Here is an 18,472-nt window from a genome sequence, read left to right on the forward strand (position 1 = left end):
AGCAGGTGGATCACTTGAGTCCAGGAGTTTGAGACCAGCCTGGACAACATGGCGAAACCCTGTCTCTATAAAAAATACAAAAATCAGCTGGGCGTGATGACGTGTGCCTGTAATTCCAGCTACTCAGGAGGCTGAGGCAGGAGAATGGCTTGAACCCAGGAGGTGGAGGTTGCAGTGAGCCAAGATCACGCCACTGCACTCCAGGCGGGGGAGTGGGGGGTGGGGCAGAGTGGGACCCTGTCTCATAAATAAATAAATAAATAAATAAACAAATAAAGTGATGGGGAATAAGAAAATGCTGTTTCGGTTCAGCAATTATTTGAGAATCTACTAAGTGCTGGATTCTAGAGATGTAAAGGTGACAGGTTCTTGTCCTTATGGGAGAGAGTTGGAATGAACTTCCTGTGGAAATGCATCTTTTGAGTAGGAGAGAGTTTGGCCGTGAGCGGGGATTGAATTATCTCCCAGTAAAGAATCAGTCTCCACTGTATTTTGTAGGCATTCTTTTAAATTGGGTTTTTTAAAAATTAGATTACCCCAAAGTGTCACACAATTCTTAGATGGCTGAAACTATCACCTTTGAATTCCCTTACCATTACAAGAATATACTTGGAGATGACCTGAAGGTAATTTCTCTGGTAACTAGGGGTAAAAGGGTGGGCACCTGTATAGACAAAGAGTAGTTTCGATGGGGCAAGAAGGCCTCTCTCTCCAACCCGCACCTAGGTATCTGTGTACCAACGGTGGGGCTGCTGCTCCATTTTTGTGTCTTCTAGTCTAAGGACACACCTTGCTGGAGAAGAGCACCATGATAAAACAGGAACCAGGTGCTCTAGCAGTTGAAAGATCGTCAGAAAAATGCAGGTAATCAGCAACTTAGACCAAACCCTTGGAAAGACAGAGACTTCCTCAGATTCAGGGATGCATGTTGTTTTACTGCTTCCTCAGCATTCACTTGACTAAGGCTCTCCTATATGGATGAGCTCCATGCAGCCAGGTGAAATCAATCTTAGGCTTCATCTATCATTATGCAAATGTAGGTAATCAAGCATAACTGGCAATAACCAACTATCAGTATACAAGATGTTGCATCACTTTATTTTAATTGCATGATTTATCAGAACAACAACTATTAACATACAAAGTACCATTCAGTTCAGCTGCAGGTATAGGCAGTGATAAGTATCTAATTCTTAGAAGAATCACTTACTCCCACAATCTGTCCAGACACATTAATCTAAGGACAAGTTTATAAATAGCAAACATGATTTTCACATTGCAGTGTTCTCAAGAATGTATATACAAGTGGGTAGTCCTGTTGATGGGATGTTTTCCCGAGTTCTTTCTGTTCTTGATGTGTTCATTCTCTTGACCCTGGTAGAGATAGTTCTTTCTTTCCACAGAGCAGATTTTCTTTTGTCATCCACCATTGACAATACTCTGTGAATTAGTATTACTTGTTACATTTATGAAATGGCAATATTTGGATTGTAATAGCTCTTCAGTATGATTCCTTGTGTCTTCTGGTAAGTCTCTGCGTTATCAGAGAGCTTTTAGTTATAATCACTTTCCTGCAACAACAGCCAAACTCAACCATTGAGTTTCAGTGTGACACACCCTCTTTGTAGCTTGCTGGGTTAACCCTTGGCTTCAAGTCCTGGTGATGTAATGAGGGTGGGGTGTATTGGCAATCAGTACATTTCCTTATCGCAATTTACAGTCATTGAAAATCATGCTGTCATTAATCCCAGTCTGACATACCTTTTCTCAAATATTCACAGTGCAGTGTTTTTGTAGCCTAACAAAATTTTTCTCATGTCATTAAAAATAAACATTTTTATAAAAATATAACACTTTAAATGTTTACATTGACAAAACCAGTTAGAGTAACCTACACCACATGCACTATACAGTAGTAAGCACAAAATTCCACAGAATGAAACATCACAAAGTCCTGCTCAGGGTGGCTATTCCATCCAGGTGAAATAGCTGGGATTTTCAATTGCCTTTTTCATTTGTTTGTTTCTAAAGTATGTTTTGCTTAACACAAAACACACGCTAATGCAAAATAAAACTCCCCAAAAGTTTTGTTTCCAATTGCTTGTGAGGTGGGAAGCTGACACCGAGACAGAGGCTAATCTTTTCAATCCATCCACCCTTTCTTTGCTCTACCTATGAGCTGTGATTGGAACCAATGAACCTTTTAGTAAGATGTATCCTGCTTTATAAACATGCTGACTTACCTTTAAAAATATTTATCAACAAATTACTTGTCTTATTTTGAGTCGTCATTTAAAAAAGTACACACAAAACATCTACATGTTCACATTCATTAGATCAGAGTAGCATCATTCTCGAACAGTGGATTTTTATATGACAACTAAATATTTCATGATGACTAAATTATTTCATACAAATCTTCTCAATGTCATCTATGTACAATACATCCTGTTCATTTATAAGCACATTTTGTGTGATGCTATTTTCAAACTTTGACTGTATTGCCTATAAATATTCTTCCAACCAAAGGAATGTCTATACAAAAATTTAAAAGGGCTGGGTGCAGTGGCTCATGCCTGTAATCCTAGCACTTTGGGAGGCTGAGGTGGGTGGATTTCTTGAGTCCAGGAGTTTGAAACCAGCCTTGGCAACATGGCAAAACCCTGTCTCTACAAAAAATACAAATACTAGCCGGGGATGGTGGTGTGTGCCTGTAGTCCCAGCTATTTGGGAGGCTTGAGTCTGGGAGGTGGAGGTTGCAGTGTGCTATGATCATGCCACTGCACTCCAGCCCCGGCAACAGAGCGAGACTTTGTCTCAAAAAACAAACAAACAAAAATTTAAAAGGGAATGTTTATCTAATGGGTGAATGACACCATCAGTAATGAAAAATGTTATTGACCATACAACACACAAAAGTTTTTTGAAACAGTAGAATTCTAAATGAGTGGCCTGTTCTGGGGCTGCCACGCCTGTTCTGAACATTGCTATCTCTTCTGAGTTTTCTGTGATCGAGAAGCCCTCAAAATTCACTGCTTCAGATTCCTGTATGAAGTCAAGTGGCACCTGATTTTTAAAGAATTCAACCCAGAATTCAAGTTTTGGGACTCCAATATGACAGGAGTGTTGTTACGGCTGCGGGCCGTTGGTCGGTGGCCTGTGGGACCAAGCCTCTGGTTCTGATGCTCTGTCAGATAAGAAATTCCTTAGAATCCAGTAATTTAAATAACAATACAAGTCCTATAATAGTGCAATTTTGGCAAGAGCAAAGAATATCGATGGCCTTTTAAAGGTCAGGCAGTGAAAAAACCATTGGACAAAGTGTGGACTGTTGCTTTGACATATTACTAGCGCTATGATGTCTCCCAGAAGGAGGCTGGTCATGTGTCCACCTCGTCATCAGCGTTATCTTCTGATGACAACAGAGAAGGATATGGAGCGACACATTTTACGTTCACATAAGTAGCGTTTACATGGACGTAGTGCTCCCCAATGAAAGTAGAGAAGATCGCTGATATCCGGGACACCAGTTCAGAAAAGGATGGGCGCATTTCTGCTTTAGGGTGCCAGCATTTTAGCATTACTTCATATCTGTTTCAAAAAGAAAGAAATGCTGTAAGAGACCCTTTGAAGGCAGGCATTTCTGTAAAAGTAAAGAATGTAAGAGGTACAGAAAGACTACTTACAAGGGGTCTGGGCAGTATTCGGGTTGTAGGAGCCTTCTCCCTTGCAACAAGTAAACAGTTATATCAAAGGTGTTCACGTCAGGATAGGGTGGGGCTCCTCTTGTCATGAGCTCCCAGAGGAGCACACCAAAGGACCACTAGTAAAACAAGAAACAGGACAGTCCAGGTGAGAGATGTGACCATAGAAATACGAAAGGAAATCAGGAGGTCTTGGTAACTAAACTTGGCTTTACATACTCAATATGGTTTCTGTTCTGGGCAAAAATTTTCTTAAAGGCAATTATTAAGTTATACATTTCATGACTTGTTTAAACAGGTAAGGTTTAGAGTTTTCAAAAAGAATATCTGAAGTCCACATGATGACGAAGATTCCATCTGTAGTTAGCAGAATACCTCTTCCAAATTCTCTCCTGCAGTTTCAAAGCACTAACATGTTTCTATCCTTTTGTTTTCTGATAGCTTCGCTACAATTGTACATTACTTGTAAAAGAAGAAGAAAGCCTCCCAAAATTTAAATTTGTGTGGTTTCAAAATGAACACAAGTACTCTTTAAGAAATGTAACCACATTGAAAGGTTAATATTAAAAGGGAAGATCTAAATCTGCATAAGTAAAAATCCATATTAAAAATCAGAAATAATAAAACTGCAGGCAACAAGTCTCTCTATTGAAAATTAATTTCAATAAAACTGTCACATGAAAATGTTAAAGTACTAGATTCTTATAAAATAGCCATATCAGTACTATATAGGAAGATCACAGGGACACGGAGAGGTTAAATGACTTGCTAAAATTCCCCAATACATCTGAATCCACAATGGGATAAACATTTAAGAGTTCGTGACCCTTAGGTCTTGTTTGGTCTACTGAACTTCACTAAACATGCAATTTCTTGATTTAAAACACTGTGCTCAGGATACACCAGGTCATACATATTATCTCCCCCGGACATGTGCCCACGCAAGAATGACACTAGGAGAGTCAGCATGGCCTGAGGCTGCCCCTGTGGAGAGCACCTGGGGGACAGTTCTTGCCCAGCAACACTTCCAGGCCACTCTAAGAGTAGGAAGCATAAGGAGGAAGAAATGAAGGAAGCTTGGAGCAGAAGGAAAATCCACACCAGACAGCTGGAGTAGGAAAACATAAAACTGAGAGGCAAGTGTAGCTTGTAGTACCCAGCACGAAGGAGAATAAAGCCTGCCTTTGAACACTGCGACTGAAAGAAAGAAATGAGGTAGATGCTGTAATTGCTGATACGAATTTCCACTAATGACTTCTTTGCCCAAGTGCAAGAACCCTTGAAGGCTGCTGACTGCCTTGATCTCAACAGAAAACTCAAACCCCTTGCCAGAAGGGAGCTACGGGACTTTGCTGTCTAATTCAGCTTTGCAAAACAGAAGTTTTCAAAGCCTGAAAATCTTAGCAATCACTTCTGACAACATCATCGTGTTAACTTTCAAGTCCCAGAATATGCACTAATATTTAAAATCAATTTAACAAGTATCAATTGACCCTTGATCACATACGAGTAGGGTACTGTTCACGTTACTGGATAGGTCCCAGGGCTGAATGAACAGGGTTAACAGAATTGTGCAGGTAACTGTCACACAGGACAATAAGATAATGGCTGTAATATAGAGCAGTGACATCAAAGAGGTACAAAGGTTGCCAAAAGTCAAAGAGATAATAGTAGGGTACTGAGAAAGGCTGCAGGAAAAGAGTGACAGTAAGGTGGGTCTTGAGGAACAAGGAGACTTTATTTTACAGGTGCAGGTAATATGAGGGCAGAGAGACAGTTTTGGAGGGAGGGGGTGGGGCCAGTTGTAAGAGTACACATGTGTTCTTTCTTTCTTTCTTTTTTTTTTTTTTTGAGATGGAGTTTTGCCCTTTTGCCCAGGCTGGAGTGAAGTGGTGCAATCTTGGTGCACTGCAACCTCTTCCTCCCGGGTTCAAGCGACTCTCCTGCCTCAGCCTCCTGAGTAGCTGGGATTATAGGAGCCCACCACCATGCCCGGCTAATTTTTGTATTTTTAGTAGACAAGGGGTTTTGCCATATTGGCCAGGCTGGTCTTGAACTCCTGACCTCAGGTGATCCACCTTCCTCTGCCTCCCAAAGTGCTAGGATTACAGGCATGAGCCACCATGCCTGGCTGCATATGTGTTCTTATTAAACCATAAGTATAATAGTTCACGTTGCTTGACATGTTGGAGTAGGGGAAGAGATTAGGAACCCATAAGATTGAAATGGGTCTGTGCTGTGGAGGTTTTTAAATGTTCAAAGTGGGTTAGGCAGGGCAGGACAAGGTGGTTCACATCCGTAATCCCAGCACTAATGCATGCCGAGCTTAATACCTAGGGGATGGGTTGACAGGTGCAGCAAACCACCATGGCACACGTTTACCTATGTAACAGATCTGCACATCTTGCACATGTACCCTGGAACTTAAAATAAAATAAAAATGGTTCAGATGGTAAATTTTATGTATTTTTTGCCACAATAAAAAAGGAATGAATTACTGATACATTGCTACTACTGATACAACAACATGGATGGCTTTCAAATGTAATATGCGAAGTAAAAGGAGACAGACTCATAAGACTACTGACTGCATGATTCCATTTATATGACATTTTAGAAAAAGTAAAACTCTAGAGACAGAAAATAAATCTGATTTTCTGATTTCCAGGTCCTGGGAATAGGGTAGAGGTTGACTACAAAGGAGCATAAAGAAATTTTCTGGGATGATGAAACCGTTCTATGTCCTGATAGTTGGAGTGGTGGTTACACAACTGCATGCATTTGTCAAAACTTGAAGAACTGAACACTAAAAAGAATGATGAGTGGGTAGATTACACAATGGTGATGCCATTAATCGAAGCCAGGAGGTGAGAAATTGAGGGTTTGGCAGGAAAGAATTTGATTTTGAACGTGGTAAATTTGTGACATTGATGATGACATCCAGGTAGAGAGAATCAAAGGTGGTTATTGATGGGACTGGTTCCAATTGTTGGTGGAGGATGTCCAGGGAGACAGCTACATCTGAGAGAAGGAAGAGAGAAGGAAGAGAAGCCATTGAGGATAAAGAAAACAACCTAGAAGCAGGAGGAACACCAGAAGGCTCGGTGTCCCAGAAACCAAAGGAAGAGGAAATTTCAAGAAAAATGAGCATTATGATAATGTTAAATGCTTCAGAAAGATGAGGCAGATAAGAGCTGAGAACAAGGAAGTCAATACACAGTTTAATGGAAGAACTTGTATTAAGTGTGAAACAATGTGTAATACAATTGCAACACCCATTGCAAAAGGGATCAGAGGAGGGTGTGAGTGATTTCAAGTGTAGTGACACTCCGATTTTGTTTGAATGGACTTAAAGAGTATTCAGACTTTAGCCAAACTCCATTTTGGCATTTTCTAGAAAGAAAACCCAATCTACAAGCAGGCAAGTTTTTGGTCATAGGTTTCAACATACACACAGCTCATTACATGCTTTTGGAAATGTTCCATGTCAACATTCAAGATTCTGCTGTCCTGGAAGTAAAACACTGTGCAAATTTATCCACGCAGTCAGTAACCATTTCCCAAAGCAGCATTACGTACAGATTATTTAGCTTCAGCCTTTATGTAGCACAACATAGTGTCTTTCAATGAGAGCGAGAGAGAAATAGCACCATCCTATCTACAGGAACCTACGTAAATTTCCAGTCAAGTATCTGAGTGACTGTGGCTATGGGGGAAGCCTTGGCCTCTTGCTGTCTGTGTGTGTTTGTTGGGGAGGTGGCGGTATTGTTGTGTGTATGTGGCTGTCAAGAAGCTTAGAATCCCAACACTTGCCGTAAACATCCAAAATTTCATCAGGCTCTTTTATATAAATCAGCTTTTTTGAGGTATAATTTATAGATCACAAAATTCACCAATTTTAAGTGATTGGTGATGTTTAGTAAATTAAAGTGATTAAATGATGTTTAGTAAATTTATATAGATGTGCAGCTATCATATCATCACAGTCCAGTTTTAGGTCATCTCAACATTCCAGAAAATTCTCTCATGCCCATTTGTGGTTTATCTTCACTCCTTCTCTTGGCCCCAAGCAACCACTGATTTGTTTTCTGACTCTATAGTTCTGCCTCTTTCTGGAAATTTCATATAAATGGAACCATTCAACATGGAATTTTTTTATCTGCCTTTTTTCACTTAACAATGTTTCTGAGGTTTATCATACTGTAGTAGGCATCAGTAATTCCTTTATGTTGATGAATGGTTTAGTCCACTGTATGGACACAACACATTTTGTTTATCCATTCACCAGTTGATGGACATTAAGATTGCTTCTGGCTTTTGGCTATTATGAAGAGAACTACTGTGATCATTCATGTACAAATCTTTATGTAGGCATATGTTTCATTTCATGTGTTCATGAGCTAGCTATTCATACATCTCTTTGGTAAAATGTCTATTCAAATCTTTTGCTTACTTAAAAAAATTGAGTAATTTTGCCCTTGCTATGGTTTGAATGTGTCTCCCAAAGTTCATGTGTTGGACACTTAATCCCCTCCCAATGCAACAGTGTTCAGAGGAGGGACCTTTAAGAGGGAATTAGGTCATGAGGCTCTACTCTCATGAGTGGATTAATGTCATTATCTTGGGAGTTACTTCATTATTGTGGAAGGGGGTTTGTTGTAATAGAGAGTCTGGTCACCTCTTGCTGTCTCTTGCACTCTCTCACACCCATGTGATGCCTTCCACCATGTTATGACACAGCAAGAAGACCCTCAGTAGATGTGCCCCCCTTGATCTTAGACTTCCTGGCCTCCAGAACTGTGAGCCAAATACATTTCTGTTCATTATAAATCACCCAATTTGTGGTGTTGTGTTATAGCAGCACAAAACAGATTAAGACAGTCTTATTGAGTTGTAAGGGTTGGCTCGGGCTCTTAATGGCAGACTAACACTCAAGTCTGAATGAACAGCATGTTCTTGGAGGATGGGTTAATTCTCCCTATCTTTTGCCTTTACCTGCCACTGTCACTAACATGTCCCCAGTCTCCCTCTCTAGCATCCACTTCTTTCATCTCTTTCAGAATCTTTCAGGATCAAAATACCAGGCATTAAGCTCTACCCTGCACTATCACTTTCTCTTATCAGTCTCATGCATGCTGAAGTCCTGGTCCTCCATCACGACCTGTGACCTACTTACTTATTGAAAACAAACCCCCAGTCACCTCAACTTATTCTCTAATAGTTCCCCTACCTCCTCACAGGAACTGAAACTCAGCTTTCACTTGAAGCCACAATTTCTTTGAAACTCTTGCCAATAGGGGCCACACCTTTCCCTCTTGCTGATTCACAGAGAGGTGGATGAGATGACTTCTTGCTTCCCATGTCACACTCAGATCTCTATCCCACCATCTCTCAAAAGCTACCAACCCTTTCTCTTCAAGTGCATGTCCCCCGTGAACATTATTTTCTGACTACCTTGTTTGCACATTTTTCTTTTTTAGTTGTTATCCTCAAGGACTGAAACATCAAATGTTTCTCTACCTCCAGACATCACAGTCCTCCGACTTACAACATGTGAATAGAATAAGTGTACTCTCCAGTCCGTTCAACACCTGGGCTCCTCAGCACACTCTAGACTGCCAAAGCACTCAAGTTACTCAGCTTCCAAGACCCTTCTGGTGTACTGAGTAGCAGTTGGCTCTGTTGAGCATCCAATTTCTCCTTGAAAATTTCTCTTCCTCTGACTTTCACGGTGGTCTCTGCTCCTGGGTCCCTTACCTCATTGCTTTTCTCTTTCACTTTGTATACGTAGGTTCTATTGAATAATTGCTTTTGGACTCTCAAAAGCATATTCCCAGCCTTGACCCCTGCTATGGACTGAATTGTGTTCCCCGGAAATTCATATGTTGAAGTTCTAAGCCACAGTGTGACAATGTTTAACGATGGGGTCGTTTAGAGGTAATTCAGTTTAGATAAGGTCATGAGGGTGGGCCTTCATGCTGGGATTCGTGCCCTTTTAAGAAGAGATACTAGAGAGCTGGCTCTCATTCTTTTCCTTTCAAGTCGTCTTAGAGAATGATTGGTATGGTTTGGATTTGTGTCCCCATTCAAATCTCATGTTGAATTTTAATCCCCAGTGTGGGAGCTGAGGCCTGGTGGGAGGTGACTGCATCATGGAGGTAGATTTCTCCCTTTAGTGCTGTTCTCACGATAAAGTTCTAAGGAGATCTGGTTGTTTAAAAGTGTGTGGCACCTCTCCCCTTGGTGAGAGCTTGTCCCCATCTTGGTCCTGCTCCTGCCATGTAAGATGCCTGCTCCCGCTTTGCCTTCTGCCATGGGTAAAAAGTTCCCTGAGACCTCCCCTCAGTGCTGGGGTATTGCCAGGTGGGACTGTGAGAAGAGGGCCACCATCTTCCATTCCCCAGAATGGCAGATCTACCAACAACTTGCACCATGTGCCTGGAAAAGCTGCAGGCACTCAATGCCAGCCGATAAAAGCAGCCATGGGGCTGAGCCCTGCAGAGCCACAGGGGCAGAGCTGCCCAAGGCCTTGGGAGCCCATCCCTTGCATCGGTGTGCCCTGGATATGAGACATGGAGTCAAAAAACTTATTTTGGAGCTTTAAGATTTAATAACTGCCTTGCTGGGTTTCAGACTTGCATATTTTGGCCAATTTCTCCCATTTGGAATGGGAGCATTCACCCACTGCCTGTACCCTCATTGTATCTTGGAAGCAACTAACTCGTTTTTGATTTTACAGGCTCATAGGCAGAAGGGACTTGCCTTGTCTCAGATGAGACTTTAGACTTGGACTTTTTAGCTGATGCTGGAATGAATGAAGACTTTGGGGGACTGTTGGGAAGGAATGAATGTGTTTTGAAATGTGAGAAGGACGTGAAATTTGGGAGGAACCAGGGCGGAATGATATGGTTTGACTCTGTGTTCCCACCAAACTCTCATGTTAAATTGTAATCCCCGATGCTGAGGCAGGGATGTGGTTGGAGGTGACTGGATCATGGGGGCAGATTTCTTCCTTTGCTGCTGTTCTTGTGATAGAGTTCTCAGGAGATCTGGTTGTTTAAAAGTGCGTGGCACCTCCCCCAGCCTTGTTGATCCTGCTCCTGCCGTGTAAAATGCCTGCTCCTATTTTGCCTTCTGCTATAGGTAAAAGCTTCCTGAGGCCTCCCCAGCCATGCTTCCTGTAGAGTCTGCAGAACTGTGAGCCAATTAAATCTCTTTTTATAAGTTACCCAGGCTCAGTATTTCTTTATAGCAGTGCGAGAACAGACTAATACAATGATGAAAGATTGCAGTCTAGTCTGACTACAGTTTTGTTTCCACATTACCAGAGAATAAATTCCATACTCTCTAGTTCGGTTTTCAAGGAACTCTATGACCTAGTATATTTTTCTCAGTTTATTCTCATAACTTCCCTCTGTGTTTTCTGTTCTTGCCAAATAATCAACTAAGTATTGTTTTCTTAGAACTTTACAGGTGCTTATACTTTCCTGCTCTTCTGCCACACGTGGATTGGAATTTCCATTGCCCAGCTGCCCAATTCCAAACCTGCTATCCTTTAACCCAATTCAAATGCCACTTCTCCTTAGGGTGAAAGGGGAATGTGGTGAATCTGGCTGCCCAGGTGAGTATTTCTCACAGCCTCAGCACTCAGGTGCATGCCTTTTGAGGGCTGGTTCTGTGCAAGAAGGATGGCCTTTGTAGATAAGGGAAGTCACTTTACTAGCTAGGCCCAGGGATCATGCCCTCACTGCTAGACTGCCTCAGTTACAGCTTTCAGACTTCTTGATGTGGAATTCTTGCTCGCCTGGGGCTATGAGAATCAGGGCTCATTCCAGGCCACCTGTGTCACAGTCATTGTTGACCATCTCATCTCTTCCCTTCAGAGCCAAAGTTCTTGGCCGAAAGGGTTCATGCCTGGTTCAGCTCTGGGCTTCCTAATGAGCCAATACGTTGCCCCACTCAACAAATATTTTGAATAAATGAGTGAATTTATGAAAATATACAATGTGTACATATCAGACAAGTTCATTTTTACATATGAAGAAAACTGGAATTGGTGGTGTTGAATATTTTTTTAAATTAAGTAGTGATAAAATTTCAAAAAAAGTTGGATATGAAAGTAAAAGAGGAGAAAGTCAGAGAAACCAATACATTACCACATCTGACTTGGTGGTAAACTTTTGAGTTTGCAGACTTTCCAAAGCCATCCACTTCACTGGCAGCTTTGCACCTGTTTTGTTGTGCACACTATAGTATTCTTTATCATACATGTCTCTGGCAAGACCAAAATCAGCAACCTTGACTGTGAATTTTTCATCCAGCCTACAGAAAGGACAAAAATTATTACCCGTGGTTGAAACAGAATAATTTACAGTGATGCTGAATATCTACAGATTAAACAAGCGGCTTCAGTATTTGAAATCCGTAACTTCTGAAGGAAATACTTCATCTAGCCTCTATTGACTAACACTAAATTACAACAGAATTCTTGAATAAAAATGCTTGACATTGACATTGCCAGTTCGACAGGTTGAGGAAAGAGATCATGAATTGTATGGCGTGAGAAAGTCCTTTTTGCTTTAATGTAGATCTGCAGTAGTAAGTTTGTCTCCCCTCTGGGTTTACTTTGGTTGCTAAAGGGAGTACGCCAATTGACTACCCAAGCAATCACCAGTCTTCACTTGTCAACTTATTAGCGATACTCAATTTTATGGGAGAGCATGACAGGGGACTGATACTTTACTTTTTCATTTTTAAATGAGCTAGGTTAGCACACAAAACTCATATATCCCACCACTGAGGTAACAGAGAACTAGGATACACAGTGAAGCATCTAAGAAAAACAGCAAAGTTCAACAAAAATCAATTTCCGCTATCTGGAGCTATGCATCCTCTGTTTAAGCTGGCTTTTATGTTGTTACACTGACCAAAACCAAGGTAGGAAATTAATAGCACAGCTCTTTCATTCACACATACCATAAGTCATGAATCAGTGCTATGCAAGGGAAAACATGAACTCAATTACAAACTGTTGACTGTTGTATTATATAGCCAGGCAGCCAGACACAAATAAAGTTCTTTGTATATTCATTCCCAAATACCATTTTTGGTAGGGCTTCTGCAGGCTGGCTTCAAATCCACTCTTGGGAAGTTGCAATATGTTGGTATTTGTGTTCCCAGCCCTCTCCTTTTCACTGTCAAATGTTGAAGATCAAGTTCTCCCTCCCCAACACTAATGCAGTGTGAAACCACAACATTGAGAGCTACTGGAGGGAAGGACTGAGAAAAGCAAAAGTACACAACAGCTGTTTAAGACCCCCTATGGAGAATCCTTTTAAATTCTCTGTTGGATAAAGTCTGAAAGTCCCACCCACATCCCCAGGGCTTACACATCGATTTAAAATTGTAACAGAAATAAAGGACTTTTGCATGAGAAGAGAAAACAGCCTAAGTAGCATTGAACAGTGGGAAACAGATTCCTCCTTGTCACTTAATTTGGACTGTGGGCACAGAGATTCTAATACTTACATACAGTTTCTTGCAGCCAAGTCTCTGTGGACAAACTTTTTGCTTGCAAGATATTTCATGCCTTTGGCTACTTGAAGACCAAAGCCAATAAGATCTTTTACAGTTGGATTCTGCAATCAAAGAGAGTTAGAAAAGCATAAACTAAGCATCTACTGTTCTAATTTTGATCTTAGAATTCTGAAATGTTTATTTATAAAAAATTATTTTGTCTCAGAAATTAGTTTGGGCTTGGTGGCTCAAGCCTGTAATTCCAAAACTTTCAGAGGCCAAGGCAAGAGGATGGCTTGAGGCCAGGATTTTGAGATCAGCCTTGGCTACACAGTGAGATCCTGTCTTTACTCCCATCCACCGTCCACAAAAAAATTAGCTTGGCGTGGTGGTGTGCACGTGTAGTCCCAGCTGCTTAGGAGCCTGAGGAGGGAGGATCACTTGAGCCCAGGAGTTGGATACTGCAGTGCACTATGACTGTGCCACTGCACTCCAGCCTGGGCGACAGAGACCTTGTCTCCAAAACCAAAAAACAAAACAACAACAACGAAAAGTGTGCCCCATTGACAGATCAACCATTTGTTAAGTATTTATTGTATGCAAAACACCAGGCTAGTTGTTTTCATAAATTACAGCTACTTCTGCACTTCTGTCAGGCAGGTGTTATAGGCTCCATTTTCCAGATGGGAAAATGGAGATGTTTTAAAATGTGGTTTCATTATTTTCCAGGTATGATGAGGCCAACAGAACAGGAGACCAATGCCATTGAAAAGATAGTTTACTACTCACAGTTTATAAGAGGAGGGGGAACACCCTGTCATGCAGGGTCACATGGGGGAAGCCCTGGGGTCTGGAGGCAGGGAGAGTGAGGGGAGAAACATGAGCAAGAGCCTTCATTGTGGTTTCCCTGGGAAGAAACTGGTAAGGCAGGGTAAGCAGGTTTGGAGCTGGCCAATCTGGAGTATTTCAGCAGGCTCCGAAGACAGTTCTAGTTGTCTGGAACTGGGCCCTGGGGTGATTAGGGCAGGTGGATAGTGGCCCAAAGCATAAGAGTCTGATAAAGGAGGAGGTTAGGTAAGGGCTCTGGATTGGTTGGTTTGCACAAGGCAGGTATGCTTTGAAGGCAAGTTGTTTACTATTTGTAGGAATTAGCTAGCCCTGGGAGGGACAGTTCCTCCAGGGTCAGTAAGGCCCAAGATGTCAGAACATCAGAAACACGCTGTGAATAGAGGAGGCTCAGAAAGAAATCAACCCAAACCATTCAGCTGTCAAGTCTGGTGATGTCACTGGCTGGCAATCAAGAACGGGGTATTCTCCTTCAACAGTCACTGAGGAGTTTGTCAGTGCAAGATGTAGTCAGTGGGAACCCTGCAAAAGGGCTGTAGCCCCCCTCAATGCACACAGCATAGAGAAAGGCCAGTTTCTGGTTTTAGGTTTCTCTTTAAGACACATCTGGGTTTGTGGTTATTCTCAGTATCAACTCCTTGGATTAAAAAAGGCCATGGCACTATTCTGTTCTGGATAACAAGAAATCTCTATCATGCTTTAATCCTGGGGTAGCAGTACCCTAGAGAAGGTAGTACCTCCAGCCACATTAATCCATCAGGGTAATAACAAAAGTTGAAGCGGGAAAGTGGAGTCTGTCAGGGCAGCTGTGTGCTTTGTAAGGTCAATTCGCCTTATCTGCAAAAATTCACTACCAGGGAATGTTTTATTCTTTTGGCTGAGTAGTATCTCATTACTCTCCTAGAGCTTATTTTCTCTGATAATTTGACCCCATATTTATAAAGTTGCTTTTGATCAACTTCATTATCTCCCACAGAGACTTGGAGAGCAGGAACAAAGACAGAGCCTGAGGCCATCTATGAATTCAGTTCTTGAGATTCTTCTTCCCACCCTCCCTTGTCCTGGCCTGGCGACTTTTAAGTCCTGGCATAAATGTCATGAAAAGAATCTACCACTTGCAAGAACCTAAGAACCTTGTTTTGTAACCCTTAGCTGATTCATTCAATAACTATTTACTGACAGTCTATGTGCTAAACACTGTTTTAGGTGTTGGAGCCATAGCGGTGAACAAAATACACAAAAATCCTACCCTCATGAGCTTCCATTCTAATGGGATGAGATTGTGTGTACATATATATGCTTATATGTACATCTATATAGCTATTGTTTATTTGTTTATTATCTACTAACAGTGCTATTCAATAGAAATATAAAGCAAGTCACACACGTAATTTAAAATTTTCTAGTAGCCATACTCAAAAATAAAAAGAAACAGGTGAAATTAATTTTCACAATATATATTTCAACCCCCAAAATCCAAAATATTTCAGCATGTAATCAATATAAACAACTACTAGTGAGATATTTCACCTTTTTTTTTATACTAAGTATTCAGAATCTGGGATGTATTCTACACCATACATCACACTTCAGTTCAAACTAGCCTCCTTTTACATGTGGTTCATGGCCATAGTATTGAACAGCTCAGGCCTTGTGTATCAGATGATGGTAAGTGTGATGGGGGAAAATACAGCAGGGAAGAGGAGTCTGTAGCCATGAGGGTGGGTGGTCAGTTGCAATTTTTAAACAGATTAGGGAAGGCTTATGTTGAAGATGACATTACGGCCAAGAGCTGAAGAAGATGAGGAAGTGAGATATGTGGCTATTTGCGGGGAGAGTGTTCCAGGCCGAGGGAGCACAAGTGCAAAAGTCCTGAGGTATGAGAGTGGATGGCAAGGGCGAGGAACAGCAAGGGACGCACCTGGAGTTAGTTTTTCAATGCCTTCTAGAGTTAACATTCCATATGGGCTGAAGCTTGCTCAGCTTCCACTTCTCCTGTGCTGTGCACAGTTTCTGGCACACAGTAGACATGCAAAGATGACTAAATGTCCCTATCAGGGGGAAGGTAGAACAAGGTTGCTTGCAGAGCAAGTGAGAATCACCGGTCCAGGAAACCCTTCCGGGTGTCACTATTTCCCACCAGGATAGAAGACTTTGAGGTACATTTGAATGATGCTAACATTTTAAATGTGCATCTTTGGCTACTAGCTTTTTAAAGACTCAGAGCAGGCCTATTTTGAAGGGATGGCTGGCTTACAGCTAGTCTGCCAGTCAGTAAGCTTGGCAGTCAACTTACATGAGTCTCATTTCGAATGAAATTTCGAAGATCTCCATGTTTCATGTAGGGTAGGACCACCAGTGGAGACCCTTCACTTCGCAGGCAGATTCCCAGGAGCGAGAGGACATTGGGATGACTAAAATCTTTCATGATGATTCCCTCGGTCAGAAACTGGGAAACTTCTCCTATGTCAGTGATTCCTAAGAAATCCAGTGGTGGAGACATTAACTTCATTATGGAACAGTGAATACTTTGTCAAATTTAGATAGGAAGAGCAATGAAATGGAAAGCCATACAGTTAGCATCTTGTCCTGAGGGTTTGACTGCAGAGTGTTCATTTTATAACACATCTGAGTGAATGATGCCACTCTGCACTATGTCTTCCAGTCACCTACACCCACTTTTGCAAGATAGTGTCCAGTCAGCCACCAGACTGTCTCCTATAAACTTAGTGCAAAGTTTGTACTTAGGTTTCATAAAGACTGTACCTTTATTTCCCTCATGGTTAGACTTCCAACAAAATTAACCATGTAGAACACTATTTAGCATGTCGATTTATATTTTAAAAAGACTGAAATAGTCGTGGCAGTAAAGTATCTTGCAGGAAAACCTTTCATTTGTGCACTTAAAGCTCATTAAGTCCCATGTAAAGTTTGTAGTAAAGTTGGTTACCATTTTTCAGGCTGCTGCAATTTGCAAGCAGAAAATGAGAAATGGGAGTAGAAAATGCAAGCATGTGAGATCTGTCAACACAGGCAGAGCCAGGGACACTATGTATGTGGAGTACACTGTTTGTGTAATATAGTAATTTATGGCTGTAATTATGGTTTGGGGTCACCAATAAAGACTTAGTTTGTATTTGGAAGCATTCCCTTAAACAGAGCATGCATTTCATCTTAAAAAGATTTTCTCAATAACAGTTAAAATTTTAAGTAATGTTCCAGCACTAAAAAGGGGTAAGTTTCATTATTTAGGAAGTTCATGTATGTGGACTGCCTCATTCTCCAAAAATGTGGATAAATGAGGTATTACCATACTTACAATTTTTCAATTTTTGGCCAGCGTCGTTTTCTCCTGTTTGTCTTATTTCATTTTTTATCTTTTTAATGGAAGTTGTGGTTAAAAAATAATTATAGTAATGCCTCCGGGTAAAATGAGTCATTACTACTGTATGTGCCAACATGCTTCCAATAGTTTCCATAAATGTCACTTGCAAAACAAATATTATAAGCCAAACATAGTTATAGTTAAATGATACTCAGTTCATCCAAGAACCTCATTTCTCTTACCCCCTTACTAATGAGGGCTCTGAGGGATCATTTCAGAGGAAATAGTTCAATAAAAGTCTAGAACAAAACAAATTTTCAGGATTAGGCCCATAATTTCAGTGGTAGCTGATTTTTCCACAAGGGGAAAGTGTAAATCAACATTTTATTATAAGCTAGTTATTAGGTTGCAAACCACAAAAGTATACTCCACGGTTAAATAAAATGCCACTCACTGTTCAAGGATTTCACAGCACAGTGAATTTTCTTGCCATCATTGTCCAACAAAGTCCCATGATATACACAACCAAAATGCCCTGTGCAAAAGAAAGAACTTGGTTAGTACTGCATCACATCTAATTATGAAATCATTATATATCAAGCCTTTTATGAGCTTCGTTTTATTCCTTCTTCTTTCTATACAGCAAAAGAGTATGTTTAAAAAATACTTTTAACAATACCACTGTAGGTGTGTAGGTGTGTTTGTAAATATATATGTAGATGTGACACCTTTCACCCAAGGGTATAAGCAATGTGATGATTTAATTCATGAATAAGTTGTAGGTGATATGACTCATATTAAAGGCTAATCTAATAAAATATTCAACCATAGTGGAACCACTGAAAAGGTGAGTAACATCTGCCTCATCAAATAAATGTATTTTTAAGGATGACATAGTATTTTAAAATATGAAAATAAAGTTAACCCACATGAAGAACTAAGATAAACACGTAAATAAGAACTAAAAGAACACATAAAATAAGCTCCCTATATTCTAATAAACTGAAATGAAATAAAAACGTCACCATTAAAAATAAGATTAGTATTATAGAATAAGGATTTCCCCATTAGTCACTGGTTA

General features: G+C 40.8%; 1 protein-coding gene across 1 annotated transcript in view; it reads right to left on the minus strand.

Moving 5' to 3' along the window:
• Positions 1 to 1,077: 1,077 nt before the first annotated feature.
• MET (MET proto-oncogene, receptor tyrosine kinase) overlaps positions 1,078 to 18,472 on the minus strand; it is a 118,653-nt gene continuing 101,258 nt past the window's right edge. Inside the window, exons 17-22 of the mRNA XM_011999831.1 lie at positions 17,846 to 17,926; positions 16,363 to 16,544; positions 13,233 to 13,342; positions 11,861 to 12,026; positions 3,687 to 3,823; positions 1,078 to 3,591 (exon numbers count right to left, since the gene is read on the minus strand). Of these exons, the coding sequence (XP_011855221.1) occupies positions 3,381 to 3,591; positions 3,687 to 3,823; positions 11,861 to 12,026; positions 13,233 to 13,342; positions 16,363 to 16,544; positions 17,846 to 17,926 (887 nt within the window). The 3' untranslated portion in view covers positions 1,078 to 3,380. The remainder of the gene's footprint in view (positions 3,592 to 3,686; positions 3,824 to 11,860; positions 12,027 to 13,232; positions 13,343 to 16,362; positions 16,545 to 17,845; positions 17,927 to 18,472) is intronic.

The sequence above is a fragment of the Mandrillus leucophaeus genome, unplaced genomic scaffold (genome assembly GCF_000951045.1).
Source record: "Mandrillus leucophaeus isolate KB7577 unplaced genomic scaffold, Mleu.le_1.0 Scaffold603, whole genome shotgun sequence".
Lineage (NCBI taxonomy): Eukaryota > Metazoa > Chordata > Mammalia > Primates > Cercopithecidae > Mandrillus > Mandrillus leucophaeus.